At 37.6% G+C, this 18,153-nt stretch overlaps 2 protein-coding genes across 2 annotated transcripts in view; both read right to left on the minus strand.

Annotated features, from left to right (window-relative positions):
• Positions 1–12,972, minus strand: part of mfhas1 (multifunctional ROCO family signaling regulator 1) — a 31,137-nt gene extending 18,165 nt beyond the window's left edge. Inside the window, exon 1 of the mRNA XM_077232938.1 lies at positions 9,635–12,972. Within this exon, the coding sequence (XP_077089053.1) occupies positions 9,635–12,482 (2,848 nt within the window). The 5' untranslated portion in view covers positions 12,483–12,972. The remainder of the gene's footprint in view (positions 1–9,634) is intronic.
• An 824-nt stretch (positions 12,973–13,796) lies between these two features.
• On the minus strand, positions 13,797–17,962 carry eri1 (exoribonuclease 1). Its single transcript, XM_077232943.1, has 7 exons — positions 17,615–17,962; positions 17,063–17,223; positions 16,757–16,973; positions 16,534–16,617; positions 15,980–16,089; positions 14,557–14,671; positions 13,797–14,426 (listed from the first exon to the last, which is right to left on the minus strand). Exons 1-7 carry the CDS (start codon positions 17,693–17,695, stop codon positions 14,184–14,186), a joined length of 1,011 nt encoding a protein of 336 aa, XP_077089058.1. The 5' UTR covers positions 17,696–17,962; the 3' UTR covers positions 13,797–14,183.
• Positions 17,963–18,153: the final 191 nt, after the last annotated feature.

Here is an 18,153-nt window from a genome sequence, read left to right on the forward strand (position 1 = left end):
GGACCCCAAATAGGCTATACCACATAATATAACCCCAATTTTAATTTATAATAAAAAAAATTAAATTAAAATAAAAAAAACACGTACTGTTCACTTCACAGACAACTCATTAATAAAGTGGAATATATGGTTTTATACAGCACACAGTTGTCCATAACGTGAATCTGGGATTGTGAGACTGTCTTTTGGGTCCTCAAACAGGATGTTATGCCAGTAGAACCTGCTAAACTACAGATTCACTTATAACTCTTAACTTTGAGAGTGGATTTGAATGAAACACCGGAAGAGTGCAAACACCCATATCTGCTGCACAGAGCCTAAAGGTCAAGCAGTCTGCCACAATGACACTTTTCAAAGCAGTGACCATAGAAGCCATATGAGAAGTACCTACCGAGACAGCTGAAGAATTTTATCATCAAATGAGCAAAACATGTATATGCATGTAAAACATGTATATGCATAAACATGTAAAACAATATGTATATTAGTACATAAACAGCAAAAAGGCAGTTGTAAGCTTGATCTATCATCTGACCGGCTCGTGACCGGCTAGTCTGTAATGAGATCACTGCCGACATGTATCGCGGCCATCCACCAAGCAACCATCATTATCCGCTAGCTTAGGCTGACACGTTATGCCAATTATGCTCAATTGAATTTGTATTGATTTTAGAGATACAGGAAGCCCACAGAAAGAGAACCAGAGATCTCTAAATTCAACGGCAGCAGCAGGGAGGAGGACACTTCTTTGTGAAAGAACTGAAATGGACAATTCATAGCCAAAAACAATAATTTTGTCGTTTGTCATTCATTTTATCTTCAACATTCATTTCAAATGTAAAAAAAAAATAAAATAATAATCTTCAGTTTTTACACTACCATTCAAGAGTTTTCTTGCACAAGAAACATTTCTTGTTATTACCAATGTTCAAAAATATTTTTGTGGAAATTATGATAAATTTTATTCAGGAATCTTTGATAAAAAAAAAGGATATTTCAAAGCGACAGCATTTATTTTAAATATAAATCTTTTGTAACATTATAGATTTCTTTAGTCACTTTTAAATAATTGCATGCATCTTTGCTGAAAAAAATATCTTACTGATCCCAAACCTTTAAACAGTTTAATTTATTTACATTCTGAACTTACACTAAAATATCTGAGTTGCTTTTTTTTTTTTAAATAATGCATGTTATTTTCATATTTATTAAATGTATTTACTGACAAATAAATTTAAAAACATCCCCCTTTCCCACATGACTCAATTAAAATGACTCAGAATAGAAAAAAGCAACAACGTTCTCAAAGACAGGGTCTGAGCCAAATAAAAGTATGTGTTATTTATTAGTTGAATTTAAGGCAAATCTTCTGTTAGGTTTACTTCAGCGCATGAGTAATCAAGTATGCTGAACACACTCAAGTGAAAGTGTGAAGCAAATCAGCGCTCATGTGTTCATAAATTTAACCCAGTATTCAGTGATGCAAAATGATAAAACATATTTATAAACACAGCATCAATTATTTCACCAAAGCAGATGTAAACATTCACTCAGTATGTACCCTGTCTAGTATATGAGAATGTAACGTTTGTCCTAACGTGAAATTCTCAAGTCGCTGAAGACTTTTCTTAGCCACAGAGCAGCCTCAAACACTGGTTTCCAGGAATAGCAGCATCTCTCCCTTTGGAGGAAGTTCACGCTCCTTTTACTGCCAAAGGTCAAGGCTGGAGCACTTCGTCCGTATGGACAGATCTGTCCACTTACAGCACGCTGCAGCTGGCAGTACAGCAGTTATACAATCAACAAATGAAGCGTGCTACATTAATACCACGTGAAAAACTAATCAATGTTCTCAAGCTGCGCACAATTGCACAAATCAATAAGACATGAGTCACAATAAATGCTCTTTTTTCACTAGAACACGTTTAAAAGATATATTCTATGGTGAAGAATGCAGTTTGCAATGCTATTTCAACAGATGCAGAGCAGAATCTGATGAGGCCTACAGGCAGAGATCTGATCTGGGCTAAAATAAGCTGAGGCTAAAAGAAACATGTAAACATCTGACAAGCAAAGAGCTGATACAACACAGAAACAGAGATGGAAACGAGACAAGGTGAGAGCTGCCATCTAATCCTGCTGACACAGTGAGAATGCTGATAGTACATTTACACATTTAATATCCTGTCAAGGCTTTCGGCACTGCCACCATGCTATGCTGATTTGCACCAATAATATGTGACCACGAAAACAACTTTAAAAAAATGATGGAGATCTGGGATGGAAGGTCTGTTTTATCTCTAAACATGAGAAACATGATCATTCATCATAAATTTTTAACCAAAGAGGCTTAATGAATCATCATCTTGCTCTTATAGAAAAATATAAGGTAGTGCAATGATACAGTGGTAGTATTAGGCACTTCGATAAACATCATGGTCCTATATGGTTAACATTCATATACCATAGTATTTTCATGGTATTTCAAAGACAATCATGGTATTAGCAAGCTATATGTTTAAATTAACCATGATATTACTGTAGTACATGTTAAAAAAATATGGTAATTATAGGGATCCACCAATATTATATGGTTAATATCAATTAGCCAATAATTAGTTTTGACCTTATGGCTGATTAATGGCTAATTTTAAAAGGTTACACTTTACTTCGAGGGTCCACTTTAGACATTCTAACTATGAGTATCATTGCAACTACATGTTAACTAAGTCTCAGAGCATTAGTATATTGTAGTAGACTCATAGTTTAGGGTTAGGTTAGTAGTATATAGTTCTATATAGTAGTATATAGTGTATTAGTTCGGTTACTGACAATATAGTCAGTATGAGTGTCTGTTGGGTGAGGCATCAAAATGTGTCAGCAGTAGGGATGTACCGATACAATTATTTGTATTTGAAAGCCGATAACATATAGCCGATTAATCTAAATTCCAATTTTTTTTAGCATTTTTTGGGAGCCTGATTACAAAAACAAGTCTCACCTTTAAAAACCGTGTCCCAAGCACACAATTATAATATTCTTATTATAATGTTATGTAGCTTATATATGACAGACTGTATATTCCTTTTTAAAAGTGATTCCATTCATATTTCAAGCAATACAAAACCATCATGGCGAACAGTGCGCATCTGAAGTGTCTCAGCTGAAGAAATACTCCATTATTTACCGGCTTTAATATATCAGCCAAATTTTCTTATCGGCCCGATAACATTTAAAATCAACATATATCAGCTGATACCGATATGGTGGCCGATATATCGTGCATCCCTAGTTAGCAGATATTAAGCAGACAGTCAACTAATACTCTAATGACTGCTAGTTGCTAAGTTTTTTATAGTTAAAAGAATTTCGTGGACCGTGAAAATAAAGGGTTACCTGTTACCTTAGATAGATATATCTATACTATTTTGTCTAAATCAATTGTTGGTAATGATACTACATTTACATATTCATACTATTTCATACTGCAACCCCGATGTCTGACGCTGATAAATCTGCTGATGTGACTCGTGATGACAACATTGAAAAAGACGGCATATGCAATACAAACCCTTCTATCCAGCCCTGTGCAGGTCACATGGATAATTCTGCAGGCTTACAGACCTCGAGGGAACGTAGTGACATAACAGGATTGACAGCATCAGATTATTCCGGTGCTCGGGAATATAAGGTTTCAGGCTGAAACATGCAGAACAGACATGAAATCATACAGATGGGGGTGAGAGTTTACAGACTCTTCTAGAGCAAGAATGGCAGTCTGGAATTGATTGTCGTAACACATGATTTTAAACAAAATTACAACAATATAGCCATGAAACAGAAATTTGATATCATTAGCACAAACATGCAATAAGAGACATATCCCTTTCACTCTCACATGAGACAGACATTTGAGCCAATTAATGCAGAACCACCCCAAGGTTTCATGTTCCACTTTTAGATATGATAGCCATCTTTCCTGCCTGTGAGCTGTGTCCTAAATTCAAGGAATAAACAGAACAATGAAAAGTTGTATAATAATGATTCAAATGTAATTTTACACAAGAGAGACAGTCCAACACATGCTCTAAACTTCCAGTGATCATTAGAGATAAAACAGTCTTTGTGATACAGCCAAAGTCGTCATGATCTAATGAGACCAGATAAAAATCAAGGAAACACAAAGAAAGCACCGTAGCTGACCATAACGAACCTCAAAATTAGCATAATTTCCCAGAACTCTCTGACAGTGGAATGTTTTCACAAGCAGAATTTCCGGAGGTCCAGTGCAATAATTGAGGGAAGCAGGTTTTTTTACATATCGGAAACAATATACAAAACTCCTGTTGACCCTGACTGATCACACCACACACATTCAATTGGCAACGTCTGGATCGTAAAACATCCATCTCATAAATTACGTCTTATCTTGAGTTTTTACTTGAGTGACATACATTATTCCTTCTTGTTCTAAAGCCGTAATGTTTTATCTTGGTACAGGTTCAGACATGTTTATTGTTACACCGATGAGGTAAATCCCATCTCTAATTCATCCAGGAACAGCTCTCTCATCCTGAGGGTAGTTCCTTAAAAAGACAATAAGATGCCCTATAAACTCGCTGAGGACTCCACATCACCAAAGATTGTATAAAAATTAGTTGTTACAGTTCGTCAGGCTATGATTGCTTAACCAACTCTGCCTTGACTTAATTGCCAGCCTTTAAGGTTCCCTTTCACTCACGGGGTAATCCTGTTAAATCCATTAAGGGGATAACAGGAGGAATCAAACTGACCCTATATACCCCAACTGACAGGGTACGTCATAAATGTCTGAAAGCAGAGAGCTAATGTAAGAGAGCTAATGCCAACAAATGAACAAAGGCCCTCAAAATGTAATTCTTATTTACAAGAAACATTAAAGTTCTAAAATATGAATCAATAAACTTTATTTAAAAGATTAAAGTTATATCTAAAACGTTAAAGGTTAATCTTTAAAACACTAAAAATATATATCATTTAGAAATAGATTTAGTAATGTAATGTTGTTCCCAATTACGATAAAAAGATTATATCTACAGTTATAAACGTTGTATCTAAAACGTAGGTAACACTTTACAGTAAGGTCATATCTAAAAAGTTATCTAAAACAAATAGATTTTTTTAATAAATAGATGTATTCATGTAATGTTGTTCTTATTTACAATAAAAAGCTTATATCTAAAGTTATAAAAGTTAGATCTAAAAAGTTAGGTAACACTTCATAATAAGGTCCATTATTTACCGTTAATTAATAACTAACATCAACTAACAATGCCATACATTTGTTACAGTATTTATTAATCTTTGTTAAATTTAGTTAATAAAAAAAACTAGTTAATTGTAAGCTCACGTTAGCTCAGGTCCATTAAATAATATTTACAGATATAACTTTTAATTTTAATAATGTATTATTGAAATTAACATGAACTAAGATTAATAAATGCTTTAGAAGTATTTTTCCATTTTACTTGAATGAATAGTCATTTTTTTCAGGCTGTTCATTATAAATATAAATGCTGTGATGCCTAAATTCACTTAAAACAGCAGATTTTAGTGTTTTGTAATAATTTAGACAAAATAAGAATGCAATATCAAAATAAATAGTTAATAAAATAAACAGTAAAAAAAATATAATTAGCCATTTATCGGTTATTGTATTAACCAGATTTTTTATATCCGTGATCTTCTTATTCAAACCATCAAATCAGGGGAGTGAAATATTCCAAACAATATTGAAAACCCTGTAATTTAAACTGCCCTGTGCAGAAACACCATCATTACTCTGCCAAAAGCCATGAATGGTGCCGTCCAAAATATCTCAAAATACCAGTAAGGTTCCCAAAAAGCTGAGGTCAGTTGGCAAGATGATGGAAAGTGCATGCTAAGAAAAGCTGCTAAAAAGACTTGCTGCCCTGACCGCTGCCAGGATGGACACTTTCTGGCACCAGTGACACACTCCACCAACAACATATGCTCAAATACGTATGTTAATGCCAATCGATACAGGCAAAAGTACAGTGCGCTGACAGTGCAGGTGCTTCGGCCAGCTCTGATGTGAATGAATTTAGTTCTGGGTAATGAGAGGGCTCTTATTTCTAACACACAGTCCAAGAGCCAAAAGACTAGGCTAAATATCAGTTGACTGAGTTTCTAAATGGGTCAGACAAGTTACTGTCCCAACTGCCATCTCAATTTTGACCATCCGGGTTCATTCACTACTTTTTCAAAAACCGCTTGTAATTAATAGGCAATTGGTTATCGGTTACACAGTAAGGTTGTTATATTGATACTTGTATCCAAATGTGCAAACTTCTGTGTCACTAAATACAGAGTCAAGACCTAAGGAGGAAAAAAACAGGTGTACGTTCAAATCAATAAGTTGGCATCACCTGAAAAACACGTCCACCAGCTATTCTTTCCAGACTGTTGTTTTAAAAGTTAAACCGTTTCACATGTACACCCAGACAAGCTCTCATACTCTAGAGGTAGTAATCCTTTTAAATTCCAGTTAAGGTCCTGAATTTGAACTGAATTTAGGTGCAAACAGAATGCAGATTTGCATTGAACGTAAAGATGTTAAAATGAGATTAGACAGACAGACAGACAGACAGACAGACAGACAGACAGACAGACAGACAGACAGACAGACAGACAGACAGACAGACAGACAGACAGACAGACAGACAGACAGACAGACAGACAGACAGACAGACAGACAGACAGACAGACAGACAGACAGACAGATAGATAGATAGATAGATAGATAGATAGATAGATAGATAGATAGATAGATAGATAGATAGATAGATAGATAGATAGATAGATAGATAGATAGATAGATAGATAGACAGACAGACAGACAGACAGACAGACAGACAGACAGACAGACAGACAGACAGACAGACAGACAGACAGACAGACAGACAGACAGATAGAGTTTCCGAATGCTTACTGAAATAAAAGTTAATAAATTGTGCTAAAAGGCGTAAAAGACTCAATAGAACTTTATTATCTGAAAACACTGTTCTGCTGATGGACATCCATATTAATCTAAAAGCAAGCATTTTTGGGGTCCCAGTACTCTTCTATGTAAAGGAGAACTTTCTGTGACCATCACACTGTGTTTAGTGTTTCAGAGAGCTTCAACACTAAATCAACATGCAAGTTGGCCAAAAAAAATCATGCCTAAATTTGGTAAGATCAAAAAACCTTGCTGCTACACTTGTTCTGTTTTTACTTCGGTCAGGAAACCTGTTTTTGGTAAAACAAAGAAACAGATCTGCCCCCCATACCACAAATACAGCTTGCAGTCGATATCTATTATCATTAATGAACTCAACAAATCCAGCCATGAATAATAATGGATACTAGAAGCTAATGCACTCATTAAGCAGGCCAAACAGGTCTTTACTCTTTGCCATGGCACAGGGCCTTTACATCTTGTGAGCTGTTGTTAAGAACTAACTTGAGTCAGGAATTGCCCCACCTGATCCTGTCTCATCATGTGACAGCAGAGAAAAACTGTGAGACTTCAGGAAACAGTGCTGCTAAGTCTAGGACATCCTGCCCAGCTATTTAAACGTAATACTAATAATTAATTTAAACATTAAAACGCAACTGTAAAAGGAATGAACCATAGCTTCTGGTTTATGTTTTAGTATGTAAAAAATTATCACTGTGCAGAACAAAGACTTTAGGGACAAGAAGGCCAAGAATCGCATTGAAAAAATGAAAAAAAAACTTTTTTGGTCATTTGGGAATACACACAGTGTAATGCAAAAATGACACCCAAAAAGTACTACCGTCTGTGTGCATTGATCATTTTAAAAACAGTGGGCCCAAAACGTAGACATTTATTTATAACAACAACAACAAAAATCAATTGGCATTTATTCACATAAATGTGTTAGGTTTTCAATTATCAAACAAACACATAATTACAAACGTAAAAGCAAAGGTAGACTAAACATTTCAAAAATTTGGAGAACAGGTTTAGCCTCGTTTCTTTGAAAAAAAAAAAATCCAATTGGTAAGGTTTGTTTAGATTTTATTTAATGCAATGAGAGTCAGACATTTCAAGTGACTAAATACCAAATTACCAAATACTTTTAGGCTATTGTACTTTGTCATAGTGACACATATTTCCTTTCCAGGATGGGTGAAACAATTAGCATGCAATAACAAATGAAGCTGGGCCTCATTACATAAGCTTGAGTAAACGCCGTTTTTAGACTGTTATTTGGCAAAAATGGGCATGGTGTGTTCAGTAAGGCATGTCTCTTACATAACCCAACCACTTTATCTTTAAAATAACACTCAAATTGTGCCTGTTCCACTTCCAACACTGGATATAAACACAACAAATTACAACATAAATAACTATCACCCAATGAGATCCTTAAAGCTAAGAATAACAACACAGTTTGCCAGTAAAAGAATTCACCCACAGATTTTACTCTTTTAGAAACTAAGGGGGTGGGACGTCTGTCAGAAGACAACAGGGCCTTGGTGAACCTAACCTAGTCTATGAGAGTGCAAAACTACAGAAATGTGTATTATATTAACATAAATCAATTAAAAAGCATTCTTATTTATAATTTTAAATAATATATACTGAAACCAAGTATTTAGTTACTATATGCCAGTGGCTGCTGGGCCTAGTCTGTATCACATGAAGAAAGGCATTTGATGTTACCATGGCTTCCCTCTCCACTGCTGTGGATGTGAGTGTGTTCGCAGCACCACGGCAGACAGCCCAAGCTAATTTGTGTTTCTAGGTGTGGCTTCAAACCCACCGAGACCTCCCCCCCCCCCCCCCCCCCCCATCCCATCCCATCCCTCTTGTCATGTACAGCCATTCTCATTCTTTGTTTAGCCTAGATCCGTCCTAAAATGACTTCATTTCCTGCTGATTCACCCTTTATTTGTGTCAGTGTTTACTTGGCAATAAACCCGGACATACGCCTCCAAAGTGACACCACTGCAAAGATTACCTTATTCATCACCGAATAATTAATTTCACCCTTTATTTGCTCTGGTATATATGCCTGAGAGATTTATGACTGCATATTAGTGGTTAACTAAAACAATATAAGTCATTAACTGTAAATGTAAATGATTGAATGCATCTGGTTAACTTGTTTTCCATCATAAACATCATATTCAAAATTATATTAAAGCGAGAGTTCATTTAAAAAACAAACAAACAGAATAAACACTGATAATTTACTCACCCCCATGTATTTTCAAACCTGTATGCATTTCTTTATTCTGTGGCACACAAAAGAAGAAAATATGAAAAATGTGTTACCATACAAATAAAGGTGAATGGGGTCAAAAATTGTTTTGGATCCTATTGACTTTAATTGTATGGGCAAAAACAATTAAAACATTCTTCATCTTTTGTGTTCTGCAGAAGAAAGTAAGTCATACAGGTTTGTAATGACAGGGTGAGTAAATGATGGATGAACTTTCATTGTTGGGTGAACTATCCCTTCAATAGCATAACATCAATGGAAATATATGTTGGCAAGAACAAATGATGGTCACAAACACATATCAAACACATTCGTGAAGTAAAAAGCAAAACACTAACCTGGAAAGGAATGTGGATAGGGGGACCCTCTCTTCAGGCACTTGGAACACAGGACATGCACAGAGTAGTGAAGGCCAGGCCATTCCTGCAGAAGAACATTTAACTCTTCCACTAGGGGGATGATGGCTTGCCAAGCTGTCCAGATATTTGGCAAGGATGCATGGCTAGAGATGGAGAGGATCTCAGGCTGCAATCTGCTCCGAGAGGGCCGGTAACTCACAGTCACAGGCACTTTCCCCCTATAGGCAAAGATGTGATCCTTTCCATCGGACCGTTGCACCACGTGGCTGTTGATTTGCACACTATACCGTGCAAAAAGTCCAAGAGGGGTGAGGAAAGGAAATCTGTATTCAATCTGCAGCTGCTCGACCGAGAAGAACTGACCAGGGACCGATGAGCCCCCACTGGCCGAGGCCTCAAGATGGGGCTCCTCGCTGCTGACTTGACTGGGAAACTTATACCAGACGGTGGCCCCATTAAGCGGCTTGCTGCGAGGTTTGTTGACACAGTAGCAGACGCCCATTTTTTCCAGCAGTTCCATGATCAGGTGCAAGTCCTGCTGTGTCTGTACCAGAGGTTTAAGCAGCAAGCGAATGACGTTTGACGGCAGCAGCCCGTGCAACAGAAAACCCTCCACGTGACCATGCATCTGTGTAGACCTGGCGTTATCTTCATCATCTCCTTCATTCCGTAGTTTCTCAAGCATTGCAGCGAGGTCCCTCTGGAAAAACACATTCAAGATGGCGATAAACCGGGGTAGATTGTGGAAGACGTATTCCTTTAACGTCATGCTGTCTTCAAAGTATAAAAGTTTACCACTCTCATGTAGGTAAGAGAGTGCGCTTTGCAGACGGTCCTCAGTCAGCCCGGCCTGAAGGCCCAACCGGGCCGAATCCCACCAGGAAAGCCATAAATCCTGTGGCTTAAAATGCAGTTCCTCAAGCATCTGCCATGACTTTGGCAGGACTCTATGAAGATTGGGGAAAATCTCCCTGTGATCGGCGACAGACATAAGCTTCTCTTTCAAATGCTGGATGTTTCTCTGTTCCTCCACGCAGCTGACGCATATCACCGGAGAAAGGATTTGTAATCGATTGTTGAGCATATATTGCAACTGGGACTTTTTACGCCTCAAGTTTTTATCTGAGACCCCGTAAAAGAGAACATGGGGGCTAGAAGTCCGAATATCGTAACCTTGCTTAAGGGCTTCGTCAACCTGCAAGGCAAACACATGTAGGCATTCAGTGTCTGTTTTTTCCTGGAGCGAAATCTGTCTGTGAATATCCAGGCACTTTTCTTCAATCTCGACTTCTTCACACAAGTCGCTGTGGGTCCCTACAATGCAAACAACTGCATGTGGCACCTTGGCACTGAGCAGGTGGAGGAAACTGCCTACATGGGAGTAGAAGCTCTTTGATGTATATAATTTCAGATTCACCACCAAAACATAAAGAGCTCCGGGAGAGAGGAAAAAGGGTTTGATAAGATCATAGTTCTGCTTACCGGATAAATCATATACAATGAACGTTAGACTGCGTTCTGCATCCGCTACCCAGTTCGTCACATCAATACCCCTACATCCAATCGCCATCTTAGCGTCTGACGGTTTGTTGACGATGCACTGCCTGAGTGTGGTTTTCCCTGCATTTCTTTGGCCCATCAAAACCAGTTTAAGTCTGGGTTTTACAGCAGATTGCGAGTGTGCAAGCTCCTTCTGATAGGCAGCTATGTATGGGATCCCCTTCATGCACACTTCATATGGAGGCTGAATGAGAGGATTATCCTTCACCTTCCAAATGTTGATTTTGGCAAGTTTTCCAAAATTGTCTGGGAGTATGGCGATTTGGTTACCCTGTAAAACCAGCTCCTCCAATTTCCCGAGGTCTACAATAGAGTCTGGGAGAAATGTTATGCTATTATTGTCTAACCACAAATTAGCAAGATTGCACAGCTGTCCTACCTCCTCAGGGAGGAACGACAGTTTATTCCGGCTTAAATACAACTCCTCCAAACTGGTGAGTTTGATAATAACCTGAGGAAAATCTTCAAATAAATTTGAGGAGAGGTTGAGCATTTTCAGCTTCTGCAGTTTCCCAAATGATTGTGGCAGATTTGTGAGGAAATTATTATCGAGCATCAGGCTCTCCAAGTTCTGCAGCTCACAAAATGTTTCAGGCAAGAATAAGAGGTGGGTGCTGCTGAGCCAAAAAATTTTAATGGATTGGAGCATCATGATGTTACCTGGAAGACCCTCTAGTTTGTTCCCAGAGCAGTCAAGCTCCTCCAGATCACAGAGGGCAAGGATTTCAGAGGGGAAACGTTGCAGCTTGTTATGATCCACATCAAGTGTTCGGAGCTTCCTGAGCTGTGAGAAGGACATGGGGAAATCATGCAGCTCATTGAAACTGATGTCAAGCTCCTCCAGATTTTGCAATGTCCCAATCTGAGATGGCAAGTATTGGATTTTGTTATGACTGATGCACAACTTTTTAAGCCCCTTGAGAAGATCAATATCTTCTGAAAAGTGGTTCAAGCAGTTGTGACTGATATCTAACTCAACCAGCTGACTAAGTTGAAATACTGCAGAGGGAACAGCGGCAAAATTGTTCCTGCGAAGGACAAGGATGCGGAGCCTGGTGAGGGTTGAACCTAGTCCATCTGGAAGCTCTTGAAGGGAGTTGTTGCCCAGATTGAGGACCTCAATCTCCTTTATGTCCTCGGGTAATGTAATTTTCTGGCTGTTTTTGGTGCTGAGAGTCAGCTGTCGCAGATTGCTCCTCAGCTTCCTGGAACGCAAAGCAGCATCCCTCCATAATCTAGCAGTCTTCAGGTTATTCTCCTCAGCCATCGTATCGAAGCTGTGCTCCTCCTCGTTTTCATTGGGCACAGTGATCAATCACCTAGGCAGCATGGTGCCGCTTTCACTTGCTTCATCGATTCGGGTTCTCCGCACAACAATCCAGATGAAACCAACATTTAGACCTTGCCGATTTCATCCTCATCCGAAAATATGTGGTTCCGTTCAATCGCATTCAAGAAAACAGGGCTGGGCTGCGTTCTTTCACGCATCCTCAATCACAGGGTAAAACCAACACGCGCGCATTAAAAGTCACAAATATTCAGCCTAGATCATGTGGCTGGGGCTTTCGCCAGCGCGTCCTTTGATACCACATGAAAAAAAAAACTAAGACATATCCAGTGAGTTAGAATGAAAGAAGGGCAGTGGTGGCTGCTGTGGTCTTTCCCTGTGTCTCCGCCTATTCTCTGCGCATGCAGCCAGCAGTGAACGCTCACAGGAGCAGCACTGCGTCAGAGCCCAGCTCCTCAACGCTGCCTGCGACGCGAGGCTCGCGTAAACAAATGCTTTGATTGGTCTGGTGGTGACGTAGGACGCGTCAAGTATTAACAGCGGTTTTGATAACAAGAAATAGCAGTAAAGAAGGGCTGTGAAGGTAATTTCGTTGCGGTCGTTTTGGTTTAACTATCAGAAAATCCAATCATGTTTATAAGACCGTGTAAATAATAGCTTGCTTCTAAAACATTTATTAAGAGACGTATCTGGATCCTGTTTGCCTAAGATATGAATGGAACTTTGATTTCTGTACAAAAACACTGGGAAGAAAATCAAAATACTATAATAGACTAGGAGAAACTCAAGCCACAATCATGCAAATAAGCCCGACTGGACCTTGTTGACATTGGGCTGTTGTTTACGATTACAGAGAAATGTTATTTGACGCCATCTTCTGGACATGGTGCGCAGATGCATTAATTTTGATAAATTACAATGTGTATCCAATCAAATCATCAGAAATTTTAACGTTTTTTTCCCATTAAAGAGAGATAAATTACATCTAAATTAAAAATTCATTCACTAATTAAAACTTTTTTAATAAAAGTATTACAGTTCATAACTCAAATTTCTAGTATGGTTATTGCATGGCATTGAAAAATTAGATATGGGGGCCAGAAACCATGTGAACCTTTGTGTTGACAAGTCGTTGCATAACCACAACATATCTAAGCTTTGAGTAGACTATAAAGGGTTAAAGTACACACATTAATCAACAAGTTGACAACAACAATGTAGTACACCTGCAAATCAGATCTCAGGCAAACAGCTAAAAACAAAATAGTGTATAAATGATCTCTTATCATAATATTTGTACAGTGTAATCCTAAAAAAAAATTTATTGGCAATAGAATACAAATTGAGCTTTTCAGTTTTTCAACTGGTGTGCAACAAAGATTAATAAAAGCAATGCACAATTATTGATCACACATCAGGCTTTTTCAAGCCTTTTGCCTACAGCTTCTGTTCCAGTTCCTCAAGCAAGTTTCAAAATACAGTACAGATACCCAATTAGCCTTAAAGGTGAAGCACAGCCTCACCCCACTGATCTGCTATGATGTAAGCTTTTGCAGCAAAGAAATCACACACATTACTGGAACAATTTAAGTTAACCTAGATTAGTTTGTCCCAATTACGTAATGACAGGTCTTCATATTTGTCCACATTAAGCAATGTTAGTTTTGGGAAAGAGTCTTTTTAGTCTCTTTTCTTGGGCATTTGAGGTGCTAGGGCTCCTTCAATAGGGGCAGAGATGGGCACGCTCCGTGGTTCTCCTGAATGCATGCACTCGTTCACCCGCAGCTGACAGCCATCCTTCAGCATGTGGATGGCAATTCTGGCAATGTTGCGGGAGTCATCTAGACCACAGTGAGGACGTCCGTCATACTGCATACCAAGATTCTCCAGCATGCAGATTAGTTTCGTCTGAGTACGAGCAACCTGAGAGAGACAGGATGAGATGTACGAACATTTTTTCAAATGTAATACTCCAAAGCCAACTTATTTACAATTTATATATCCTTATATGGCTGTGTAAGGAATCATGAGGAAAATGAACATGAAAACAAACCTTATAAAAGTTTCCATAAGACTTTCTGATATTGATCCATTTTCTGGCAAACTGTGGGAATCTGATTTGACTCAGTTTGCATTGGGTATGGAGAAATTTTCCCATGTCCCATGACCTACACAGACAGGACAGTAAGCTGTACGATATATTTTGCTATGCAACAGGGGCAGTTCTAGAACCTTTTTAGGGGGGCTTCAGCCCACCTGTCTGTCTTCTCAGTCTCCCGAAATTCCCCTATCTGAACGATCGGGCCAGTGCTGCTTCCTCAAGAAAGTTGATCTATTTCACGTGTTTTTAAGTCTTGTCAGTTTCAACATTCAAGTGATTTTAAGCCATTCAAGCGCAAGACGCCACGAAAGAGAACTCAATGTGTTACGTGCGCAGTGATAGACATTTCACACCTGAAGCTTGCATACAATAAGCCGCCTCTCAGACAGCACTTCCTGAGCAAATACAAAATTGTCTATAAAAAAAGCCCATCTTGACAAGTACCCACGTAAACACAATTGGTTATGTCTTAGTGAAGATAAACAATTAAAAAAAAATCGTCAATATAACGGATCCGTGCATTATGACTTCATAATCACTTAACTTGTTTCCTATGTTGATAATGTTAATCAAACACAAAATAAAAAGAGATAATCGCTGCTTTTAAATAAATAACTTCTGTAGCTTTAACAGGTATCTGTGTACATTTACTTCATACAGTAATAGTTTTCACAAGCACTGTAAACTGCTGTTTAATTCATTTGTATCTCTTGTATGTAATTGTGCTATTGCTTGTCATTCATTTTTTTGGTTCTTATTTTATTATTGACTGTTTACTTGTCTTTAATGTTTGAACTTCATATTGGTTAGGCTAATAGGCTGTTCGTTTTTGCTGTGATCGTAAATTGAAATCGAGAATTATATTTAAATCTTTGTATTGTAAGGTTAGGTCAAAAACAATGAAAGTTAATAACTTTATTTATATTTTATGCAGGGGCAGTGAATGTTTTGGCAGGGCAAGTAAATGTCTGATCAACTGGTCCGACCAGGCCAGTAGAAAAAACCTTAATATTTTAGCTAGTTAACAGTTATACTTAATCATAATAATGATATGATGGCAATTTTCTGTTAGTAGAACAGTAGCCTACACGAGTACCGATTTGAACTGGACTTCAGAAAGACTGGTATCATTATATCACTCATAAAATGTTTGTATTATTGACTTACAATTTAAGTGCTGGTAGGCTACCTTTGACTTACCATAATGGTAATATAGTGGTGTCGCGTTACAAAGAGGCACCACTTAGGAAAAGGTCTTTTGCTACACATTCTCACTGAGGGCGAAGCCACCCTGAGTACGAAATCCTAGAACAGCCCCTACATTGCACATAGACATTTTAAGCATCACTTAAATAACATTCAGTTTTATCCTTACCCATCTGTCAAAAATGTATATTTGTACTTTGTTCCAAGTTCTTTTTCCTGTAGCCAAGAAACTGCTCGCTTTAGAACTTGATTGAATGTTTTCGCCTCATCCACCATTTTCTGGAGAAAAATTTTTTTTTAATCAAAAATAAGTTTTAGCAATTGCTTAAAATTATATTAGACTAAAGACAGAACCATATAGATAGCATGACATTTGGCGTTAAAATACCATTTCTATTTTAATATATTGTAAAATATAATTAAATCCTTTTCAGCATCATTACTCAGGTCTTTAGTGTCACATGATCCTTCAGAAATCATTCTAATTTGCTGATTTGGTGCTCAAGTAACATTCCTTATTATTATCAATGTTGAAAACAATTGAACAGTTGAAATAGAAATCTTTTATAAATATTTTAGCTGTCACTTTTGATTAGAATAATGCATCCTTGCTTAATAAAAATATTTAGTTCTTTAAAAAAAACATACGACCATAAACTTTTAATGGTGTTGTATATAACTCATATTGTTATTTCATTAAGTTAGCAGTTTGTTTAATCTTGCCTGTGAGATTCCAGTAAGTTTCACACAAAACTCAGAGAGCACAGGGTTCACCACTGGCTTCACATACTCCTGAAATGAGTCTACCTGCAATGACAGTAATGGGATTACAAACATTAACTAGTAAATCAATCCTACAACATTTCACTTAACTCGTTGTATGGTATCATGTTTGCCTGGAAAGAATGAAGCACACGTATGCCAGACTCTTCCCTCACCAACTCACAATCTCCAATGTGCGCGTGTCGATCAAAACGATGGGGAACTCAATGATTTCATGGAGGTAGTCAGGTGGGTTATTCTCTTCGCATGTTGCTTCAAAATCCACCACACAGATGTAGTCAAAGTATGCATGACTGTTTCCATCTGCAGCAGTTGAATGCATCAGTTTTTGCCTTTTGTAGTAACTTTTGAGGCGCTTCCTCAGGACATCCTTAACACCACTGAAAAGACCATAAAGAAATGAAAAGTTCGAGTGAATTTAAGTAAATGGCAGGTTAAATAACCATTAAAAACTAAAAGTTCTCAATACCGTGCGTCAAGCTTCAGCTCGAAACATTTTGCACGCATCTCATCTCTGTTCATTCGGTTGATGGCGCCGTTTGCCATTGCGATCTCTTTATATACTGGATCACTGAAATCTCCCTGTTTTGTGGATGGAGGATCTTGCTCCTCATTTTTTTCACAGGAAGCCTAAATGTAAGACAAAGGAATGCAACATGGCAATGAAATGCATATTTATACTAAATATGAGTTTAAAAAAGAACACCTTTAATAAGCATACTCTTTTCAGTGTTTCACGGTAATAAGCAAGGTGGGAGAAATATGTTACTGCTTACAGACACAATTTGAACACCTCTAAACAATTAAGTAATTTATTTACCAAGTAAGTATTTGGCCATAAAATAAATGTTTAGTAATTGAAAAACGATTTAAATCCACCCAAAAAGATCATCAAACTTTAGGAATGCATATAAAATGAATCTGTTTCATTATTTAGCAATCTGCCACAGCAATTCACAAACATATTAACTTACCGTCATTAATTTTACTAAACCGAGACTGTCAGTGTTTATATACTCACATTAGGGCATTGCTCCTCCTGATCTCCCCCAGACGTTGAAGTCTTATTTGCAGGTTGACTGGTTTCTTTCGTCGACTCCATCAGTTGACTGTCTAACGTTAACGTTAGTTCATTTCAGAAACACATATTTGGTTTCCCGCGTTCACGCTCGCTGTCTTTTAACCCAATCCGCTCCTTTTCAACTCTAAATGCTTGTCTCAATGTCTCGTTTACTTTGTAAACATTTTATTAAGATTAGTGACTGTAGGCGAAAATTTTAAAACTGTAAACTTCTCTCTGCTTACCTAATGTCTTAAATGTGAGCCGGCCAGCCAATTGACGTCACAGGGCGCACAGGAAGCCGTCACTGAAAAGTCGAACTATTGTAAAATAAAAGCCCCTCTCAAACTTCTCTTTATTTTTTATAAAAACAGTTTATTTATGTTTATTTTGTTTATGTACGCCTACTAGTTATTCCATAAAATAAATATAAACCACCCTCAGATAATTTCCAAAATAAAAAACAATTAGGTGTAAAATTATCCTATCACATCCTAATA

The sequence above is a fragment of the Siphateles boraxobius genome, unplaced genomic scaffold, assembly GCF_051911475.1.
Source record: "Siphateles boraxobius isolate OS27281-9 unplaced genomic scaffold, OSU_SipBor_1 18, whole genome shotgun sequence".
Taxonomy (NCBI): domain Eukaryota; kingdom Metazoa; phylum Chordata; class Actinopteri; order Cypriniformes; family Leuciscidae; genus Siphateles; species Siphateles boraxobius.